The sequence below is a fragment of the Notolabrus celidotus genome, chromosome 12 (assembly GCF_009762535.1).
Source record: "Notolabrus celidotus isolate fNotCel1 chromosome 12, fNotCel1.pri, whole genome shotgun sequence".
NCBI lineage: Eukaryota > Metazoa > Chordata > Actinopteri > Labriformes > Labridae > Notolabrus > Notolabrus celidotus.
Window position 1 is genome coordinate 33399314 of NC_048283.1, and position 24638 is coordinate 33423951.

At 41.2% G+C, this 24638-nt stretch overlaps 1 protein-coding gene across 1 annotated transcript in view; it reads right to left on the minus strand.

Moving 5' to 3' along the window:
* Positions 1–5857: 5857 nt before the first annotated feature.
* The window catches only part of LOC117822367 (nuclear factor of activated T-cells, cytoplasmic 1-like), a 77698-nt gene continuing 58917 nt past the window's right edge, over positions 5858–24638 (minus strand). Inside the window, exon 10 of the mRNA XM_034697062.1 lies at positions 5858–7661. Within this exon, the coding sequence (XP_034552953.1) occupies positions 7606–7661 (56 nt within the window). The 3' untranslated portion in view covers positions 5858–7605. The remainder of the gene's footprint in view (positions 7662–24638) is intronic.

Here is a 24638-nt window from a genome sequence, read left to right on the forward strand (position 1 = left end):
CATGCATGTCTGTGAATATGTCGCTTTGACCATGCTATTGAGTATGCATGCAGCATGGCTATGTCCTCCTGAGACCCGGCAATTCATTGTTGTCCTCTGTGGAGGACATGAATTTTAGCCACCTAAGTCAAGCACCATATATCCAGTCTGTGAAAACCCCACTGTCCTGTGAAGAGGACATCCTGGGCCTTCTAATGATGTCTCACTGGTGGACGTGTGGCCAACAGAGCACATGAACTTTCTTTTCAAAATCTCAACTTCCACATTTTATTGCACCAAAGGAGGTGAGGGATCTTTTTTTGCAGATAATCAAATAATTCTCTTGCTAATAATCAAATTGATTCTTCACTGTAAGAGTCTTAACATCAATTTAGTAAGATTCCACAAATGTACAGTCATTTTAACCCTTTCAAAACACAACTTTTATTCAGTGTCCTTTGTAGTGGACAGCAGGACTAAATACATCTGTGTTTAAACAATGTCCATACTCCAGGAAGCAGAGGGCTGAGTGAGGCTGAGAGGATTTTACCTGCACACACATACTCACACAGACACTCACACATGCACACACATACGCACACACACACATGCACGCACACAAACGCACATACATGCACACACACACACACACACTCGCACATGCACACGCACATACACGCACACGCATGAACACACTCACACATGCACACACACATACAACACACACTCACAAATGCACACACAAACACACACACACACACACGCACACACAAACGCACATACATGCACACACACACACACACACTCGCACATGCACACGCACATACATGCACACGCATGAACACACTCACACATGCACACACACATACAACACACACTCACAAATGCACACACAAACACACACACATACATGCACACACACACACATACATGCACACACACATGTACACACACACACACACACACACATACATGCACACACACACATGCACACAAACACACACTCACACATGCACACACACACGCACACACATACACGCACATACATGAACACGCACACACAAACTCACACATGCACATGCACGCACATGTATGCACACTCACACATGCTCAGTTATACGTTGTATTTAGGTGACTATCAAGGGTTGAGAATGCAGTTTAAAATGACATGTTAATGTTGTGATGTGTTCCCACCATGTAAGTGTTTTAATGTTCATGAAATAACAGAATTACATTCTGTGACTTATCAAGACCTGATGTCCACAACAAGGGACAGATGATAAAAATTAAATAAACAACATTATTGAATTTTTCATTTTGCTGTAATATGTTTCTTTCAACCACAAAACAAAACTTATATTATCAAAAAAATAACAACATCAAAACCTTTATTCTTCTGGGTCTATGCCAGCTATGTTGAACCAAACACCACTTGTGTTGTGCTTGTTGCACACCATGGATATGCTGCTTTAGTTAGCCTTCTATTTGCTCTGATGGAAACTCTGGCCCTGAGTCATCTCTCCACTGTGTCAAACGGCGCTGTTGGAGGAAGACTAAGGTAAGAAGGACAGGGTGCCAGGAAAAAGGGGCGTGACTGCATCTGCAAATAGTGGAGCTATTTTGGGCTGATCACGGTCGTACGGGGGAGAACCGCCTAGGCCTGCCTTCTGTCACTATGGGGATGGGTGCTTCATAACTTCGCTGCATGGAAAAAGTCTGGAGGACTGGCAGGTGGTACACAGGAGCATGGCACTGCTCCCATGGCGAGGAGCCATTTGACTTATAACTAACCACTACTAACAATACTCATTGGAAAACACACAGGCCTCTGCTTGTAGGCTACCTGTCATATCAGCAGATTGTTCCTTTAATCCCGCTAAAGTAAAGTGTAGGTTGGTTTGTAATTGGGTTTGAAACTAAAGTAGAAGACAAGACCAAATGCCATCTGTTGATTGATTTAAGGCTCATCCTTTCTGGCAGTGGCATAGGAAACACTGTAAGAATGTTAAACCCTTACTTGTAGCTACCAAAACTGTTAGCAATCATAATTATACTGAAGAGCTCTGTGTGCCAGATAAAAAGAAAAAGTGAACAATTTTCCGCTACACTTGTCAAACTGTCTTCATTTCAGGTTTTATAAGAGATACAGGTACAGGTTGGAACAGTCTGAGGTTTACTGAGGTCAGGCTTTATAACACAAGAAAATCACACAGCCAAGTTCACATAAAGGCCTTTAAACTTTAAAGCAAAGCCACATGGACCATGCATGTAATATGTCCAAGTCAAGGAGAGATTTAGTTTAAGTTGAGTGCAAAAGTTTTCCACAAAAATGCACTTTTTTTTTTCTTCAGTTATAGATCTATACCGAAAACCAAAGTGCTGAAATAGTAACCTGCAATGTACTTCCTCAAACTTTATATAACTCCAACAAATCAGATCGAAATACACCGATACATGGGCCTAACGAAACGGTTCAGAGCTCAGTGAGGAACGCCCCTGGTTGTACCCTCAGGGTCTATCAAAATGGCCATTAGTGTCTACTGCAATCAAACAGCATTTGCACCTTCAAACGACCTAGGCTCAGTGGTGGACAAAGTACACAGCTTCATTACTGAAGTCAAAGTATAGATCCTCCATGCCAAATATTACTCCAATGACAGTGAAAGTTGCTCTGTCAGATTATTACTTGAGTTAAAGTCCTGAAGTACTTGCTTTTAAAAAAAGTGAAATATTCAAAGAACTTTTTAAAATATCTCTAAATGTTGTATTTTCAAAATACATAGATGCAGTCAAGAATACATAGAAGTACATTCTGTTACATTATGTTTATTTAGAAACCATTAGTTGAAATCTCTAAAAACTACACCATGGAATAAAAACAGAAACTAAGTTACTCCAAGCACAGACACCTTAGTTTGAAATGTTCATCTGGAATGAAACAAACGTTTCGTAGCTCAACACGCTCTCTCAGGTTGGACAGTGAATGTTTGTTTGTTTGGGCAGAGTGGGAAACAGGAAGAACATTTCAAACCATATGTATCATTCTTCATTTCAAAAACCTCTAACCCGGGCTGAAGATATGACCATGGGTGCTCAGGTGGAGAATTATAGCCTTCATTACCACCTCTACATGAACTGTCTGATCTGAGTGATGCTCTGTGTTTGCTCCACGTTCAACCATGAAGACTAAACCACTGAGACAAACAGAACTACACAAACACAGTTTACTGTCTTAGGATCAGATTTCAGAAAAGAGAAGGACATTCATGAGCTGACTTCAAAGTTAAAGTAGTGAGTAACTAGAGCACTGATAGAAATGTAGTGGAGTAAAAGTACAATAATTGTCTTCTGAATGTAGTGGAGTAAAAGTAATAAGTTCCCCAAAAAATAATACTCAAGTAAAGTACAGATACTCAAAAACTGTACTTAAGTACAGTACTCAAGTACATTTGCTCTGTTACTGTTCACCACTGCCTAGGCTCCATTTATGCAATCTCCAGGTACTGACCGTGATGATGCTACCACCTTACCATTTGGCCCTTAATGGCCCCCATACCCCAACTAATGGGTTTATTCAGTGGACACCTCCCTTAAAGGTGACATATCATGCAAAATGGACTTTTTAATGGTTCTCTACCTGAAATATGTTTCCCTGGCATGTCTACAAACCCCCCGAGAATGAAAAAAATCCATTCTGCCCCTGTTCTGATTTCTCCACCTTTCTGTAAATGTGTGTGAAACGAGCCGTTTCAGACTTCAGTGTTTTTGTTACGTAACAACAATATCCGGTCTGTCACGGAGTCAGAGCTCGGAGCTTGTTCAGCCCATAGACTGTATAAAATAATACTGAATCCCCTCCTCTGTTTTTCATTCCCTGCACACATGTGTGCTAACAAGGAGCTTAGGAGGGAGGCATGCTAGTTGTAGGCTGTCTTAATAAACACAAAGGTCGGTTTTACTCCCCACGTCTGCAGATTTGAAGATATAGTGGATGATTTTTATTTGTCATGGATAAGTGCTAGCGCTAATTAGCATAGCCACATAGCTACATGTTCATAGCTGTAGCTGTGTACCAAGACACACGTCGACATACTGACAAATAAAACAACAAGAAACACAGAATCTGTGACCAATCCTTCATAAAGGTCCTGCTGTCTTTCTGGCAGAGGTCGGTTTTACTCCCCACGTCTGCAGATTTGAAGATCTAGTGGATGATTTTTATTTATCATGGATAAGTGCTAGCGCTAGTTAGCATAGCCACATAGCTGCATGTTCGTAGCTGTGTACCAAGACACACGTCTACATACTGATAAATAAAACAACAAGAAACACTAAATCTGTGACCAATCCTTCAGAAAGGTCCTGCTACAGGCGACTCTCCGTCAGGATCAGATTCTGGATCAGATTCAGAGGGTTGAAGTAACGTGATCTCTGAGCAGCCGTGTATATTCAGCCAACATGTAAACATTAGATCAACGTGCTGGAGAGCCGAGGCCACATCCACTTCCTGAGGGGGCGTGGTCAGAGAGAAAACAGAGTGTTCTGAGCAGGACTGAAGAAGAGGGTTCTTCAGGCAGACCAAAATCTGATTTCAAAGTGTTTTGAGCATAAACTTTAAAGACATGTTTTGGGGACCTCTTAGACCAATACATATTGATGAAAAAAGCGTGATATGTCACCTTTAAATTGCACTTTAAGTTGTTTTCATATAATTTAAATGCCTGAATTGGACATTTTGAATTGAATGTTGTTTTTATTTAATGGGCACACGTTTACAAGTGTTTTACTTAATAAATGGAGGACAAAGTTATATTTGTCTTGTCTTCTTTCTTTTTCTCTTTTTTTTTTGCTGATCTGAAAAATGATCCAATCCGTTACTTAAAACCGTGATACGATCCGAACCGTGAGTTTTTTGATCCGATGCACCCCTAGCACATATGCAACATGTATCAGCTCTAAATTAACATAATAATTTCAGAATCGCTGTGAAAAAGCAAACAGAAAACACACAGGGGCCGGAAACAGGCGACCTGACTGTCAGAGAAACCACGCTGCACTCAAGCGTTTCGGCAGACTAATGCTGGATAACACAGACACATCGACGCACAAGTATCTAGTGCTCATGTCCGCGTCATGCCAGCATCACAGGACCATCCTCCTTCCATGCTACATATCACTGCACATCATACCTGCATGTGAAGAGGAATACGGACAGACAAAAGCAGAGAGACAAGCGGTGTTAGAAAGAGGTCAGTGAAAGCAGGGCCAGGGCGAGGAGCTTGTTTGGGCTAGTGCTCATCCTAGCCATGTTAGGCTGTACGCTCCACCTCTCCCTCCTCCCCCATTTTCATGAGGTGAGTGAAGAAAAAGGTAAAAGTAGCCGAGCGGTTATCTTCTATCTTAGTTTTATCCCCAAACTGCCATTATTCCTCCTCCTGTAAATCCTCTGACATGTTTTAAAAGCTTCTTTTGACGTCTCCTTTTCTGTCTTTCACAATCTCTGTTCCAAGCTCTCCCACTAATGAGAGAGTTGACTGTGCCGTGAACCCTCTGCATCGCGCTTCTATATGACAAACCCCCGACTTCCCATCCTTGCTGTTCAGCTTCTGCTGCCAAATCTGCGTATCTTAGCTTTACAACACGAGGAAATCATGCAGCCAAGTTCAAATAAAAGGCCTTTAAAGTAAAGCAAAGCCATATGGACCATGCATGAAACATGTTGAGGTCAAGGAAAGCTTTGGTTTAAATTGAGTACAAAAGTTTTCCACAAAGAGTGAATATTTTTTCAACCTTTTTTGATCTATACCAAAGTGCCAAAATAGGAACTTGTAGTGTACTTCCTCAAATGTTATACAACACCCACAGAAAGCAGAAATGGTTATTTATGGTCACCATTATGCCATTTATTTATTCATTGTTGAGAACACATTGAATGCACTTAAAACACATTTCATTTTTCATAAATATTTCATATTAAAGAGAAATATGTTTCACCTTGTGCCTACACAGAAAGCATTACAGAGTTGCAGTGATTTTGTGGCCAAGAAAGAGAGTAAGGCACAAAATAGAAACTTTATTTATGCAGTTTAGTCATGCTATTATACTATTTGTCCAAAAATGTATAAGGAAGCTATACTGTGAGCTACTGTCAGCTAAATGATCCCAAACATCGGTACGATATGCATGCTCCAAAAGACAGATCACGTGGAAAAGACTGCTGCTGAGAGGGACAGAAGTGGATGTAGGTGAGTTTATGACAGAGGACATCAGTCTATTTGGTTTGGAGGCAAGAAAAGCTGCTCTGTAAAGTGCATTATGATTTTTCTAAGCCGCTCTGCACTGAAGTCTTGGACAGAAAAACGGAAACTTGGACAATAATTTCACCAAAGATAAAAATCCTTTGGTTTACTCAGATCAATTATTGCCAGCAGTAAGTAACAGTCCTGCCAACTCCTCAGCAGAATGACGAGTAAAACTGAGCCTGTGGCGTTCTTAGATTATCCCTGTGCCTATTTACATGCAGACCTGCAGTGCAAGTAAGTAACAGACAAATACATCTTCCCCATGAGTATTCTCATTTATATTCAGCAGGTAAGTATACCATTGTTTAACTATCAGACAGCTGGGAAAGGAGAAAACTCTCATACCTGCATTAAACGTCCCTGCAACAAGGGACTGTCACCATAGGATATGTTCATTATATTTCTCTGATTGTCTTTGCATCATCATGTCATGGTTCAGGTGGAAGACGGGGGCAGGGTAATAAAAAATAGGCACAAAGGTGAAAAGAAGTATGCAGAGTAATAGAAATCAAATCAGGGGAAGACAAATGAAACTAACAAGAGGCTAAATAGCAAACTGCATGATATGAGCATAAGGCGTACATAATAACATTTTCAAATACATGTTTATACAAAAGAATATCATACAATAACATTCAGTATAAATGAACCATGAGATAATGAGGAAGCAAGAAAAAATACATGTATCTATTCACATAATCCCTACATATTTCCAGCTTTGAATCCTGTTTCCCTGTAAACAAATCATTGAAATGATACAAAACCATCATAGAAAAACTTCCACTTTGGGTTACAATGAACCTTTTGCATCTGTGTGACTGCTGCTGCTGTTGCTTGCTGTCTATATCACTGCTGTAAGGCACTGACTCGGTTGTTGCGGACTGACTGCACAAACAAATGAACCAAAGTGATAAAACGTGTCACTTTTTGTCCTGTCAGCTTGTCCATGCATTAACTCACAGATCACACTTAGATTGAAGATTGTCATTAGTCAACGATTGGAGTAATTCAGTCTCAATGAGCTGTTTGGTCCACTAAAAGAACATCTGCTGTGAATTAAGGCAAGTGTCGCTGTATACTTTGCCCCTGATATCACTTCCCTTTGTGGAATTTTGACATTCATCTGTTTTTTGTCCCCCGACTTGAGCTTCCCAGTGATTGTCGATGTGTTTCTTCAGCGAGTCTTTGAGGGAGGAGGATCTGAGGGCAGGGGTGGTCGGGTGGGAGATCCTGGTCAAAACTTTGTTCCTCATCATCTGGATCTCTGTTTGTTTGTCCTCTGATGTTGTTGTTTGAGTGTATGCTGCAGAAGACCTCTGGACGTCTATGCGTGTGTGTGCACGGAGATGCTGGAGAGGTCGTTCTTGATGATCTCGTTAACTGTGGAAAGAAAAGAGAGGTTGCAGATCATTATTGGTCTGTCACTTTGAATAACAATTCACTTCATTAAAAACACTATTGGATTTAATGGAGAGAGGTGGCCTACAAGTTACAAAAGGCAAGGCTTTTATACCTATGTTCAGAGGATAGGGTGGTGGATAGAGGAGGAAACTAGGGCTGTCCACTTTGAGGACTACGACCTCTGGACATGGGGCTAGTGCTGGGCGATAATTCGATAATGATAATTATAGTGATATAATTTTTCTCGATATAAATATAAAAAATGTTCAATAAAAAATAGATATGAATAAACATGTAATTACTTCCCCTAGCCACTTAAAATGGAGGGGGCACTAATAAGCCTTAAGTGCTAGATGCCACCCAACATTAGACAGAAGAAGACAGCATTGAACAGCCAATCATGTCGCAGGATGAGAGGTAGGCGGGGCTTACAGATGCTCAGAGCGGAATGTAAACACAGCTGAGACGAGGGCCAGCGACACTGAAGAAAACTGAAAACCTAGCAGCTCAAAGCAGAGTCGTTAGTCTGACACTGTTGACTCTGCTTTAACTATTAACTTCATACACTTTACTAGATATACTTTCAGGATGTGGGTAAAGGAAGAGCACAGAGACAACTTCTGCTGTGAACACGTTTAATGTCCGTAGTACAACTGAACACTGAATAACCGTGATGCATTCACTGCACTGTGGGAAACAACATTACTCTGCCTGTAATCCTTAGTGATCTTAAAGGGGAGAGCACAACTCAAAACAATACTCTATCAACTGATACACAGAATACAATTTGATATTTATTTGTTGCAAATTTTAATCAAATCATGGAATAACCTCAATCTGAGAAAAATAAGAATCTAGAAATTAAAAAAATCCCAAAAATCTCATCTTACATTAAAGACCTGCTTCCTGTTTGCACCGTCAGAAATGATGGATTCAAGAAGTTCATCAGAAAACTAAATCCAGATACAAACTAACAAACTGTCTTCAACTTTCACTCAGGAGCAAAAATCTGACTTTACATTTAAATGAAATAATGAATTGATATTTATCGTGATAATTATCGACATCGACTGATATGAAATATTTTATCGTGATATCACCCAGCTCTACATGGGGCGCATGATTTAACCACTAAACGCCAAACTGGTGTCCTGCAATATGTCTGTTTATTACCTGTCTTTCTCACTGATCTTCTGGTTGTGTAAGATGCTTGATTCTGATTGGTTAAAACCAATTCATAACGTGAGAAACATCAGAGGCAAACTGAAACTGAACTCAATGTTTTATGCCAACGTGTTTGTGTTTTAAGTTAGTAGCTGGGTAATAAACGGGATGTTGTATGGTCAGGAAGGTTAGTCCCTGACGCTTTGTGTCAGGGTCTTGTCTCACCCTGTTGGGATTCTATTTCCCATAACTACCTGCTAACCATACATTATCCCTTAATTATATTCCAGCTAAGGCTCGATCTCCAATGAGAAAAAGTGAACCCTGAACTCAAGCTCATTGTATTCCATTTGGTGTTGGCAAGTTGAAAATGTGATGGGTTGGCGACCTGTCCGGGGTGTGCCCTGCCTTCCGCCCGAAGCCAGCTGGGATGGGCTCCAGCCCCCCCGTGACCCCTAACGGGATAATCGGTCAAGATAATGGATGGATGGAAGTTGAAAATGGTTACACTGCAGATTTGATACTTTTAATCAGATAAGTTGCCATATTTTGAATGAGTTAAGTAGTGTGTCATGGAGCTGTATGAATAACCATACACCTGCATATGGAGAATGGTAAATGGACTTGTACTTATATAGCGCTTTTCTAGTCAATCTGACCACTCAGAGCGCTTTTACACTACTTTTCACATTCACCCATTCATATCCATTCACTCACTGATGGTAGAGGCTGCTACAGTAAGGGACCATCAGTATTAGCTGATCTCATTCGTACACATTCACACACCTCTGAACAACAGCGGTAGCAATTCAGGGTTCAGTGTCTTGCTCAAGGACACTTCGGTATGTGACTGCCGGAGCTGGGATCGAACCGCCAACCTTCTGATTGATAGACAACTGACTCTACCCACTGACCCACAGCCGCCCCATGTGTACACAAGTTTAATTTTAAAGAAATTAAATCTTTTTCTGAAACGAAGGCAGCTTGAAAAATAGAAAAAAAAACAAATAACAACTTAAACGTCACAAAAATGTTGACAAAGACTATAAAAACGTCTTTAAAAAAGCTGGGATGCTGTGTCAAATTTTGATTAATACAGTATTTGATGATTTTCAAATCATTTTGTGAATACATGTACTTTGACACCGCTACTATTTTACTCCTTTGTGTGTCATAAATATAAGGTATGTTAAGTTTGTGAGCTGTGTGTTACATTTGATACTCTCCTTCCATTTGGCTGATGTTGTTAACAAGAAAAACTCTAAATGAAATAAGGGATATGTGACTCTTGAGTGCATGAAATATATGTCCCATAGTAATACTTGTCATGTATGTAGTCAATCCAAACATATCATTGTCATTACGAGGCTCCTATCGGCTCCGTGCACACATCTCTTTTTTGAAGTCACCGTCTTGTCTTTCCTGCACTAGTTCCTGTGCCCGCGCCTTTCCCACACTCGGGCAGACACAGATCACTCCCCAGTCTTTATCTGCTCTGTGTTCTTTGGCAGAACGGAGGGAAGTGACTGAGAAGATGGCGCAGACCCTGAGTCCTGTGGCTGGATACAAACAAGAAGCTTCTCAGTTATAGAGCCGGCTGTGATAAAGAGGGCTGATGTCGACAAAGAGAGAGAGAGAGAGAGAGAGAGTGAGAGAGAGAGAGAGAGAGCGCAAGAGTCTGGTGAAACCACCATCAGCGGTAAGGAGCCGAGGCAGGAAGTCCACCCACTCTGAGGCCTGCAGGTTGTTATCACTAGATACTGTTTGGTGAGGTGTCTGCACTGATCCAGACAAAAACAAGATGAAGTTCTTTGAAATGCAAAACACGTTGATGTTGTTGTTTTTGATTTTCAAAAAGGCCACGTTTGGTGTTCATGGTGCTGATTCAAAATTAAAAATGTTGTTTTTTTGTATCATTTTGTGGTACTGCTGTCAGCTGACATGATGTACCGTGTAGGAACATCACAACAGAATGGGAAATTGTTACCAAGGATGGACACAAAATACAGATGAAAATACATGAACAGCTAATAATGGGTCACAGATTACTATTTCTAAAAGGTAGGCCACACACCTATAACAGCATGCCCTGCTTTCCATAAACAGCCACCTATTTACGCACACACACACACACACACATTGGTTGGGGCTCACCTCCCTAAACAGGAGGAACTCCCTTTGGAAAAATCCAATCTGTGCCAACACACTCTGCTGTTTTCAACTCTATTCCACCCCGGGCTAAACAGGTATTTACACGCTCAGGTTATTTATAGCTCTGCCATCGCCGAGTGAAAAAGGAAGTGCAAGTACATGCAACAATTAAATGAGCAAAAATTAAACGTTGCTGCTCTTCACAGTTAGCTGAGGTGAGAAAAGAAGGCTCCAGGTAATTCTGATAAAAGAAAGGGAAAACCCAAAAGCTCGGCGGCAAAGAGCCACAAACGCGCTCTTTACTTTTCTCAGAGGAAAGCACTGGCTTCCTTTCTGCTTTTCAGTCACGGTTACAAAAAAATGACGTCTCCCCCACCCACATATTAACTGCACTGTTGTTTTTCTCTCATTTTAATCAACTAATATTTTCCATTGGCTGGCCCAAAATGTTCCACTCTGAAAAAAAAAACTGTGATAAAGAGAGAAGAAAGGTGAGACACTGGCCCTTGTGTGTTTTCATCTGTGTACTCTGTCGGCTACGTGAGAATCTCAGAAACAGGATGTGGCAAACTGTTACACCACAAGGCAACACCAAGCTGCTATTTATAGCTGTTTAATGGGGCACTCGTGTCACCTTTTAGTTGCAACACCTTCTGGGAAATGGAGAATTTTTAAAAGAAGTAATGAAACATGTATGATACAGGATAAAGCATGCAGGTAATAACATTTGATTTGAAACCCCTCTGACTGTTTTTGGCAGCATTTCTCCAATCTCCTGTAGCTCTGTTAGGTAAACTTGTGTTTATTCAGTTAGTTTGATAAGTGAAGTGAAGGTATCATCATTCTGCCAGTGCATACTTTTCTGTTTTTCCTCTTAAGTGAAGCTCTCCTTCAGGACACTTCTCCTTTTTTGGTTCTGTCCCACCTTCCACAAAGTGACTAGATAACCACAAATATGCAGAATAAGGGAAGGCAGTCAGACGTGCTCAGGAACATTTTGTTCAGGGTGGAATTTGGCACCACAGTTTCTTCGTCTTGTATAATATAGAATGGAAGGGGTATAGCACAAGACCTCCTCTGTACGCTAAGCCTTGTAAAGCAAGTTGTGGTGTCTTAAAAGAACATGCCAGAATGTTTTCCTCCCCACTTTTTATGCTATTGTAAAAAGAAGGCTTTGTTATGTTATACAATTATGACGCCAAATAATGTTTATTGTGTCTTACATCCACTACTAGAAGAAAGTTTGGACACACCTTCTCATTCAATGGTTTGTATTTATTTTAATTATTTTCAACATTGTAGATTAATACTGAAGACATCAAAACTATGAAATAATCTGGTTTTGCCATAATCTGGATTACAACAGTAGTCAAATAGGGCTATCCATTGTGTACTAACCCTACCTCTGAACAACACAACTGATGGTCTCAAACACATTCATTAGAAACCATTCCAGGAGACCACTTCATGAAGCAGACTGAGAGAATACCAAGAGTGTGCAAAGCTGTCATGAAGGAAAAAGGGGGCTACTTTACAGAATCTAAAATATAAAACATATTCTGATTTGTTTAACACTTTTTGGTTCATTCAATAATTCCATATATGTTCTTTCATAGTGTGGATGTCTTCAGTGTTAATCTACAGTGTTTACAAGCATTACAATAAATACAAACCCTTGAATGAGAAGGTGTGTCCAAACTTTTGACTGGTACTGTACATACATGAAGTCTCAGTGGAAACTGATTGTGTTGTTTCTTTTTTCAGTTGCCCAGGTTAATAATGGAAAGCTGTAACTGGGAGGATACCCTCTCATGAATAAACAAAAACAGCGGAAAACTGAACTCCCAATATTCCCCTGCTGAATAACACACACACACAAACACACACACATGCTCTGTTAGTCTAAGTTAAACAGAGTGACATCCATTATTAGCCGTAGTGCCAGTGCAATCAGCAAACCACAGCCCAGACTGTCAGGACGTACACTCAGAGCTGTGTGGCTGGGAGATGTTTTTCAGGCAGGTGTGAGAGAGACGTTCAAATATGATGGAGTTGAATTGTGATGTTGAGCGGTTCGAGGCTTTCTTTTTTTGTGTGAAAGCACACCGGTGTTTCTTGGCTGGTGCTTGAAACTAAACCTCAATGTCAGCCAGGCAAACTATGTGTTGGTTCAGGGGTTCCCAAAATATAGGTGCCAAAGACTCGCGACCCCCCCTGTCCCTCAAAGTGATTTAAAGTGGCTTCATTTAGCTGGTCTGTAGAAAATGACCCTACCTATATGAGTATGTGTCTGTGTTTCCTGTGCCTTTATGAATTAACCTGCTGCTACTGATGCTTTTGATAATTAACTGTTCACTAACCCTAAACTTAGGAGTCATCTGGCAACAAAGAAAGGCAGAAAACTCATTACACTTTATATTTTCAAGGTTTTATTTCAAGTTTAGCTACTATTTTTGTCTAAATTTTTTACTATAATGGGTAAAATGTGCTTTTTTTAGATATGATACCTTTCCATTTTTTTAGATAACTTAAAAAAACAAAACATTCTGGTAGACATCTCATTTGTGTCTCGCGACCCCCCAGGGGGTCCCGAACCACACTTTGGGAACCTCTGTGTTAGTCACTAAAACAATCTGTTTGTATTAACTGTGACATGGAGTACTTCGCTTCTACATACTAGAACGGGTGTTGCAAAGTATTCCAGCTTACCCTTGTGGTGCATATATAAACAATTCAGTACAGGTCAGCTTTTATTAACTGCGAGTTATTAAATTAAGTACACACAGGTGGGTAACAGTCTGCTCGTGTGTGACAGGTTGCCTGAGACCAGCCGTAGCAGAAGGCCCAGCGGGCTGTCACACCAAAAATAGCTCAGCTTTAAAAAAACATATGGGGCTGCGTCGGTGCGGGCATGTTGCTACAGGTACTGCTGTGAAAATACAATCTTGATAAAGCTAGGATATTCAGAGTGGATGGCATACGAGTAAACAATGCTGTGAAGGCTTAAAAGACAGAAAACACAACACAGTGTTGTTTACTAGTATGAGCCAGGATGTGACTGTAGAAAGTTAGCATTCAGTCAGTTAGCAGCATTTGTGTATGCACGTGTGTGTGCTGCCTTACCAAGGTTGAACAACAAGAAAAGGGTTAGCCTTGATTAACTCTCTTTCCTTTCACAAATGCAGTGGACACAACACTGATGTGATTAAATTTCAAGGAGATGCACCAAACTTGTTAGCAAATCCTAAATACTGACACATCCTACATATATACAACAGCATTATTACTAATTAAAAAATGTGTTTCTAGCCAAACAGCAAATATGCGACCAGTTTCCACTAACAGCTTTTTATGACTACACAATACCAATCGTCACTGCCGGGCAGAAACCTCGTATCTCAATGTTTCCTCATTGTAACATTTTTTCCATTATTCAATCAGTAGGCTTTTTAAAATATAACAAGATTAAAAAATAACCTTGTTGTTAACTCTCATGTCGTGTTTAGTCATGTGAAAAACAGGGTTTCTTTCTACTTCCTGGAAAGTTGTGATTATGGAGATACAAGGTTTCTGCCTGATGGTGACACAACCAAGCGGAAACCTCTGGTCTAAAAATATGAGTCCAATGCAGAAGTGCTCAAAACTGCAGCTCATCGAGGATCCGCTTGAGGTTGGCTCCGGAAGTACCGGAAACCACATACACACCAATTCAAAGAAGACGATCTTTACAGCAGAAATAAACATGTTTACAGTCTGGTACAAAAAACGAGTGTACTGTAGTCTGGATAGCTCATGTCTCTATCGGCACACACTGTACGGGGGGTGAATTTATTTCTAACGTGGCAATTTCAAAGATATTAAGACTACAAGTCTTCCAATGAGAGGCACAGCTGACTTGATTGACAGGTGGGAACACTGTCGCTGTTGGCTAGGAGGCTCAAAGCCCGCCTCTTTCCGTCACAATCGCTCGACAGCAGCAATATGGCTGTAAATAAGCACTTCAGAAACAGATGGGTGACATCACGGATACTACCTCCATATTTTATACAGTCTATGGACACAACTCAAATATTCAGCACTCTGCGTCCTAAACAGGAAAGACCCCGATGTGTTTACAGCGCTCTTAGTTTAAAGTAGTTTTTGGAACGATACATTCTCTAGATTTTTCCTCTGAGTTGGAGGACTGATGTGTGCAACGTTTATTTATTACCATTATTGTTTTATTTTGCTATTTGTCTGTGTTTGTATTATACACATATTTTTCTTGTTTTTTTATTATTTTTTTTTTTTTATTTGTTTTTTTTTTGTTTTTTGTTTGTTTTTGTTTGTTTTTGTTTATTTGTCTTGTTTTTGTTTTGTTTGTTGTTGAATGGCCTTGTAATGGGTTGGTGGGGAAGGGTGTTAACATTCAGATGTGCCAATTGATGTCTATTCTACCTTTTTTTATATACCTCCGTATGTCACACTGTCTGTCTAAAATGTTGAAAATTTTCTATAAATAAAGTTGAAAAAAAAAAAAAAAAGTAGTTTTTGGAACACCGCCACGCTCATCACCAATCAACATCATTAAGACGTGACTTCTGACTCCTAAAAGGGATGTCTGACTTTTACCTCATGTTTACAACATAGAGTTGCAAACTTTCTGACTACCACATAGCGCTGGCAGGTAATGTATAGCAATTTACATTGAGTAATTATTTATAATGCAGATGATGTAGAGTTGAAATGATGGGCACACCTTAAGGTTTGTATTTTTCCAGCTATATAATGGTGTGTAAACTCACAGGGCATGCAGTTCTGTTCATATACATGTTGAGGGAGCTCGGTTATGATTTGTGTAACTGACTGTTGATCTGCTCTATGGTTTCCATTTATGTTGTGTTTTTTCCGTCAGTGTTTTTTCCTGCTCTGGCACGATTACTCGCCATAAGTCTAACCACACCTTTAATAGATAAAGAAGCAGCCCACATTGAATATTTGAATAACAGCAGAGTTGGAATTAAGGGCAGTTTAGAACCAATTCTACAGATAGGGGACGTTATGATAAACAGCCTGTGTTTAAACTTGTGAATGAGACACAGCTGAGAATTTCTGACAGATATAAGTAACAAAAACGTATGATGCTGGCCTTCTTTTAATTCAGTAATCCAAGCTGGGGCGTCCAGGTCATGACTTCATTTGGCTACCTTAAGTGTATGAGTTCAGTGTGAACCTGACCTGCACTGGGGATTTAGTTAGCATTGTTAGAGGCGAGCGCAGTGCATTGGGGTTCGATAACAGCCGGGCTTCCTCAGAGAACAGAGGATGCCCTGTGGTCTGCTGAGACCCAGAGCCTCCAGCCTCTGAGGTTCCTGCTGTCGTAACACGATCTCCTCCAGCCAAATCAGGCCTGACTGGCAATGACCTGGCAGAGAGTGACTTCACTTTCCCCAGGCTTCCCTCAGCTGACTATCAACAACACCACCTCTGAACTCAAGGTTGTATCCGAGGCTCCCTGCCAGGGACTTCTGTTCTCACTTGGAGTCTCTTGATGCCGAATGAGCAGAGGGCACCTTCCTGGACAAATCTCACTTTCACTACATGAATAAACAGCAGCTGTGTTTGGGTCAAGGACCCTCACACTTCAGCTAAGTGGGTTGTTTCCTAATCCTGCCTGTAGCTACACATCAGGTTTGTGAGAAAAGAGGTAGTTTCCTTCTATTGTGGCATGCAGTCTGAGTCACAAAGCAGTTTTTTCTTCATATAAACACATGAACACAGGCATCAAATCTGTGCTCAAAGAACTGGCTGCAGGACAGACTGAGTTAAACCTCATCTGAACTGCTTCATGTGAAATTGATTTGCTGGGGAAGCCAAACTAAAGCTCAAACTTGCTTGAGAGAGACAATTGAATTTCCTGCTACATATTACTTTTGTTTCCCCACTATATCAAATCTTCTCTCAGCCTCAGCACAAACACTCAATGGTCAATTTGCCGCCTCCCACGCACGGCTGGACGGAGAGGCTCGGACAGCGTCACTTATCTTGCCCTGATAACCGGCAGCGTCAAAAATAGGGTGGGGTCAAAGGTCAGAACACACACATTAATGACACACAGAGAGACAGAAATAAAGATGGAGAGGCTGAAAGAGGATGAGCGAAAAGGTGGGAGACATCCTCGTTATTCTCACAGATAAACACACATGGTAAGAGACAAAGCGTTCCACTAATGCTTCATCATGATAAAGTGCTTCATAAATTCATCTGAGCCCTCAGGTAGACAGCGTCTAATCCATCGCTTAGGCCCCTTTGGACCTAATGATGTGATGATATGTACAGACAGCATATTTCAACCCCATGGTTAGTTTGATGTGTGAAGCTTCGGGCTTCTCCATGTGGAACCGATCAGTCTCCGTAACTGACGGAGTAGACGGAAAGCAGAAAAAAAGGAAGGGATATGGCTGCAGAGCGAGCGTTTGTTTATAAAAATCTGAGTTTACCCTGAGAGCTGAGGTGGCCTGCAGTTTCTCTGTGATATCACCAGAACAATGTGTGCAACAGGCCCAGCGAATCATCTCACACTTAAAAGGTAAACAGCGATGACATAAACAATGTGATTCAATAAGAGAGAAGATCTGAGTAGAACAAAAATGCTGACACTCCTTCAAGTTTTACTTTGCTCTCAGTGCTTCAAGCTTAACTTGCAGCTGTGAGCTGTGATTGCGGGGTCAATTTTCTTTGCCCAGGGCTTTGCCTCTCAGGCACTACTGCCCAAACCAATCCATATTTAAAGTCTGTTATTTTATTGAATGAATATCAGTGAATTTATCAACATTATCAGATCATCAATTTAAAGCTCCAGTTAGAAACTTCTGGTTTATGTTGATTTTGGCGCCCCCGGTGGTCAGAATGGTACCTCTCATTTCTTAGGTGATTTTGTCCTAGACATGAATAAGTAATATTTTTTAACAAATAAGCTCATCCTGCTTTATTTTGATGGTCAATTATGTCACTCATTAGGTGCTTTTCGACCAAAATAGGGTAGATTGTGTAAATCAGGCCAGTGACGTATGGAGGGGGAGAAAAGTAAATGCACTACACCACCAGACCAGTAGAGTGCAGTAAAACAAAGACGAATGCCATTCATCACAGATGACACTATAGAAGCAGACGGACAGGCAGGTATCATTATGAGCAACTCAACAGTTAGCCTGTTAGCATGAAGAGACTCAGCTGGTCTGTTTTAGATGGTGCTATATTTCATCACAGATGGATTCACTGAATCAACACGTGAGAGGAGATAAGCGCGAGTAGCAAAGACGTTTCAACACGCCTTTAAAATCCTTTTGAACTCAAAAAGCCGTGGCAGAGATCGCCCGGTGTTTTGGTTTAAACAGCGACCCTGTTAACTGGAGACTTTCAGCTGGATGCATCCCTCATAAACGTCTTTAGACGATCATTAAATATCTGATGAGGATATTTTGAAATCTTAATAAAAACTAAACTAATTTGCATTCCCAGGAACTCCCTCTGTGTTTCAACAGCTGTGTAAACTTCACAAACACTGACACGTTCAGCTGAAGGTCTCCACTTTACAGGGTCACTTTTAAAACTGTAACACCGGGAGGAGAGACGCATTCACGGTGGGCTGAGAGAAGACTACTGTTACAAGCTGCTAAATCAAGAGAATCACAGCTTCTTCTTTTGAAAAGTACACACACATACAAAAAAAGATAGAACAAATAGAAACTAATGAAAGAAAGAGAAATCAAGAGAATCACAGATGTGTGTGATGTTATTGTGGACGGCAGGAGGAATAAAAACACTGAGGTTAATCTACCAATCAGACACATTCAGCATTGCAGGGGCCTAGCTGGGGCTTTTCTAGGGGGAGATTATCTACCCCTGAACTAAATTTAGATCCTGGGTCCACCAGTCGAGACGCACGTAGTTCCGGCGTAAAGTCCCTATTTTTGGGGTAAAGGTCCTCTGGTCGAAAAACGCCTATTAAGAACCTTAGTTGTAGACTATGACTGGCACCTACAACCTCTCAGTGGTTTCAGATAGTAAATAAAGTGATAAAGAAATTGTTCATCTTTATGCTGATAGACTACTTTGCCCCTGTAGGTCATAAAGAGAAATCAATATTAATTACAGTCTGATTCATAAGCAGCTAAACACTCCTCGAAGGAGCTTTAAGTGAAAATATAAATCAATCAAAAAGTATGACATTTCTGAAAAAGAAACAAAACAAATGAATTAAAAAAGAATAAAAACTCCAGAGTACAATAAGTGCATTTAAATTCTAATTATACTAGTACTGTGCAAACTATGATCACTAACTCTAGTTGTTTAGCCCCCACATTATGAAACTAAATCTCATGTTAAGAGTCACAGACAGACTGGGCAGTGACTCTGATTATAGAAAAGAAGAGTTTGAGATATAATGTCAGGAACTTTGAGTTTGAAAAAGAAGAAAAAGAGAAGAAAGTGTAAACAGTAAGTACTCTGATGTCACTAGAGTGATTTCCAATCGATACGTCTGCTGCTGTTTTTAGACGGGGCCTCCTGGCTCAGTTGGATAAGAGATCTGGAGCAGTCTTGAGAAATAACGATGACACACTCGCTGTGCCTCATGTGGAGAGACAGAGTGGAGCTGAGCTCTATCTCCACCTGTGAGCCTCTGATCTACCTCGTTTTTCAGAGGACGTGCTTTATGACCTCTCTGTCGTCAGCTGAATCTGACATGTTGCCAAAGCAAACGACCTGACCCAGGAGAATTTAGGAGCCTGCCTGGCCCAGATTAAACTCACGTGAAAATAGCCAAATAAGCTCCACTTTCTGTGATGTGGGCTGGAGGACAATAAAACAGCAGTGTCCCAAATTAGAAATCTAAAGACAACAACTCTTACTGAAAGCCCCACCACTGATGTGCTTATTTTGGCCGCAGTGGAGCATAACCTCAGTCTTTGATCTTGCATGGTGTGCTGCCTCTCCCTATCTCACCTCACTCTGTCTCTCTTTGTGAGCGTGCCACTTCCCTCCTCTCCTCCCTCTCCTCCTCCTCCTCCTCCTTCCCTCATTTCCTCCCAGACCCAGGAGGCCGTGGCTGTGCTCGCTTGAGGTCGCTCTCCTGGGAGGATGAGGAGGAGGTGTTTACATGGTTGGAGCTGCTCTCCTGTGCCCTCATCACTGACTTCTCTGAAACGTAGGGCAGTTGATTTAGACTGCAGAGCAAAGAATACCAAACTAAAAATTAGATTTACTTTAAGGGTTTGTTCAGATTTTCTACAAAGTTCTTGATCTTCATCAGAGACACTATTAGAAAAAACTAGGATTCAGATTTGTCGTCAAGTTTAGTGTCTTAAGATGTTGTATGTAATGATTCTACATGAATACAAAAACAGATTTATACTGTTATTGTACATTATATATACAGCTATTAAGTTAGCAAAGTTAGTAAAGGTCAAATATCATTAATATAAAAAAATATTTTACAAAATGTTAAAAATTAAAATTGAAAAGGCCCTTATATGGACATAATTTGTGACTGTTTAACCTGTATACTATATAAAAATATGGACAGCACCACTACTCAACCCAAAGTGACGCCAAAACTTGTAGAGCGTCCTAAAAAAGCGTTTAGTTAGAGCTGGCTCAGGCTTGGACCAGCTTTAAGTTATGCTGCCATAGGCTTAAGGCTGCTTTATACTTCTGCGTCGCATTGACGGCGTAGCCTAAGCTCCCGTACCTACGCAGAGGCCTACACACGTAGCTGACGTGCACCTCCTCCAAAATGTAACTACACATAGAATCGACGCGGACCACAAGCCCTGTGATTGGTCAGCTTGGCGGCATTGTGTTTCCCGCATATAGCTACTAGTGCTCGTCTCATCACTATCACCGCTCCCTCTCTCTCTTATTCTCCTCTATCCCTCTTTCCAGACCCAACTCGGTCTCAGCAGATGTCTGTCTAACATGAGTCTGGTTCTGCTTGAGGTTTCTGCCTGTTAAAGGAAGTTTTTCCTCTCCGCTGTAACTAGCTAAATACTGCGAGGTGCAATGCTCATGGTGGATTAAGGTGGGGTCAGACTGAGTCTTATCCTGTCTTGGTGTTGGGTCTCTGTTCATAGTTTCACATAGAGTGGTCTAGGCTGCTCTTGTAAAAGCGTCTTGAGATAACGTTTGTTGTGATGAATCATGTGAAAATCATGACTGACAGCTCAAGAAAGTTCCATCAACCTTTCTGTTACTATGAGTGTGAACTTCAAATCAACACAATAATCTGTTCAGCTGTGGACCGTGCACACCTGGGGGATCATCCACATTTTATCCATAACACCTCATTACCACTTACATAAATGTAGATCCGATGTGCCTCTTCCCCTTTGTTGTATTTGGGTCTAGAACTTGCCTGGAGTAAGTTAAAGAAATGTAACTTTCGGGTACATATCCGAGGGGCAATAATGACAACATGCTAGCTTAGCCAACAGGCTGCTAACAAGCTAACATGCTATCTCCTTCAAACTAGTTACGTGTGTTAATAGGCATAAGCCAGACTTGTGTTTTGGTTAGTGGAAGGGGCATGACATTGTAGCCTCCAGTGCCAGTCCAATTGCTTCTCCATGCTTTCAATGTGTTAATGCCCATCCCAGTGGTATTTTGGCTTCACTTTTTTTACAATGAGAGGAGATGGAGGCACGCTGCCCATATAAAAATACAGTTGATGGTTCAATCATATTTATTTCTTCTTCATTTTGGAACTTGAAGCAGTAGAACTATCCGATATTTTACAAAAAAAATAACATTAACAGAAACATCATCAATTTGTCTGTGAGTACTGATCATTAATCAATTAATTGAATTGCTTTCTTATCCTTCAAATGTGTTTTCACCCCTCAGAGAGTAGGCTTTGAACTAGAAACCTGACACAAGGGGACTCTACATCTGCACAGAGTTTGTACTTTCCCAACAGGAAAAGAGAAGGAAGCCACAGTCCCGCCCACACTGACAGCTCTGCAGGCCGAAGCAACACGAGCTGAGCAGAGGCTCAAAAGCTCAGCAGCAAAATGATGCTTTCACTTATACTCATTACACAGCTGAGTTGTAAAGTATAAATTTAGCAGCAGTGAGGAAAAAAAAGCACGACAAAGCTCAACAAAGTGTTTATCAAGACAAACATGAAAGACAGAAGCCAAAAAGCTTTTGACATACAGCGTGTGTTGTTGACTCAAGACTGTGAGAAATCAAAAGCTCGGTTTCACACGACTAGTGGAGCAGAACTGCATAAAGCAAACAGCAAAGACTTTAAAGTAAACTACAAAATGCACACATCTCTGAGATTGAGATATGAAAGGAGACAGATTCAGACCCTTTGTACGGCTCATTACTCGTGGGTTTATGGTAAAATAACTCAGCCATCTGATAAACTTGCAGTGATTGATTCAGAATTAGAAACGTATGCTCCAGCCGAGGCTGATGCAGACGGCTGGGGAGTTCAATGGTTCTGCAAATGGCACAGATGAAGAAAATACGAGCATATTGAAACAATCATAGTTTGGTGGGTCACAGTCATCTGAGTGAGAATTTGGCCGTGCACCAGCGTAGAGTAGGATTTATGGCTGCATTTGTATTGTGCTTCTTTAAATCACCTGTTGCCTGTCAGTTGGTACGTGGGATTCACAATTGTGTTCTTTTATTTATACACAGAGGCGCTGGGTGCTGCGTGTCCAAAAAGGCTTACCTCAGTGCAAGCTTTATTGTTCACCATCCATCACAGATAGATGGCTGAGTGAGGCTTCTTCCTGTTTTTAAATGTGCATGACTGCTTGTCTGTGTGTATCTGCACATCCTGGCCTTGGGTTAACCTGTCTGTGTTCATTTAATCTTCAAGCTAAAACTGTTTAAAACAATTGGCTCAGTTTGTTAACTGTTTAGGAAACCATGTTCCTCTTTTTTTTCTATATAAGAAGTTGAACTGCAGCAAATTTAGATCCTCCAGTGCAGCTCTCTTCCTCAAACTGGCACCTCTTGTCTCTTATGGGTTGTTTTCCTTCTTAAGAAAACACACTCTGATCAAACCTGTCGAAGAGCTGGAAGAGGCCTGTTATTGGCTCAAGTTCCAGAAAAGGCACTAAAAGATACTAGCAGAAGCTAAATGTGAAAAATCTCAGGTTGAACACACGAGTATGGCCTCTCTTCTTTAAGGCCTTGGAAACGTAAATTGAATATTTAAAATTCAAATAGAATATCAAAATGTAATGTGTAATCAAGCTTCAATGAAAATCAGAGTGAAAATAAACATCAAGAACTCTGAAAAAACTCTGTTCAAAAACAGCTTCTTTTACAGGTCAGAGCATTTCTCAGGACTGTGTGGGCGTGGCCTAACACTTTGATTGTTGACAGAACAAGAGAGAGTTCACAGCCTGCATGTTTGAACCGTCTGACTCTGAATCTAAAGACATAAAAACTCCAGAATCTGAAAATGATTCATTTACAATGGTCTCTGAGTGCTGAGTCACAAAATACTTCAGAATCAGGACTTCTATCATTTATTAGTTTTATCACTCCGTAGTCTCCGGGGGATCAGGACCATGGGACGCCCAGAGCAGAGGAGGCTGAAGTGTAGTATGTGCATACAGAGGAGCTCGGCTCCGGGTGTCAGACGGAGCAGTTTGTCTAAACTCTGAGCTGTTTGGGAAAGTTAGTGAACCGGTCCTGGGGACAGTTAGTGGACCGGTCCTGGGGAAAGTAAGGAACCGGTCCTGGGGAAAGTAAGGAACCGGTCCTGGGGAAAGTTAGCAAACCGGTCCTAAGGAAAGTTAGTGAACCGCTCCTGGGGAGAGCTAGTGAGCCGGTCCTGGGGACAGTTAGTGAACAGGTCCTGGGGACAGTTAGTGAACCGGTCCTGGGGAAAGTTAGTGGACCAGTCCTGGGGACAGTTAGTGGATCGGTCCTGGGGAAAGTTAGTGGACCAGTCCTGGGGACAGTTAGTGGACCAGTCCTGGGGAAAGTTAGTGGACCAGTCCTGAGGACAGTTAGTGAACCGGTCCTGGGGAAAGTTATTAAACGGGTCGTGGTGAAAGTTGGTGGACCGGTCCTGAGGAAGGTTAGCAAACCATTCCTGGGGAAAGTTAGGAAACCGGTCCTGGGGAAAGTTAGTGGACCAGTCCTTGGGACAGTTAGTGGACCGGTCCTGGGGACAGTTAGTGGACCGGTCCTGGGGAAAGTTAGCAAACCGGTCGTGGTGAAAGTTAGTGGACCGGTCCTGAGGAAAGTTAACGAACCATTCCTGGGGAAAGTTAGTGAACCGGTCCCGTGACTCAGTGTTTCATTTCTGATTGGTTGGATATTTATTATGTTATACATATCAGGTTAAACCAGCCCCCTTAAAACCCAGTGTGAAAACGTGTTAAAAAATGTAATTGAACATATTTTAAAATTGGATTAAAGTTGAGTTCTAATATTGTTACATAGTTTTTAGTATTTACATATGGTCTGAAATATCATAGGTAGAACGTTTTTGTTGATTTGGGTTCCCAGGGCCTCTAAAACATCCAGCTGAGCTGGAGCAACCTGACTCTGTGCTGAAGCAGAGTTTGATCAGATTTAAGCTCTGTCTGTTGACCCCAAGGATTTCCTTACAACATTAAATCTTCAGCA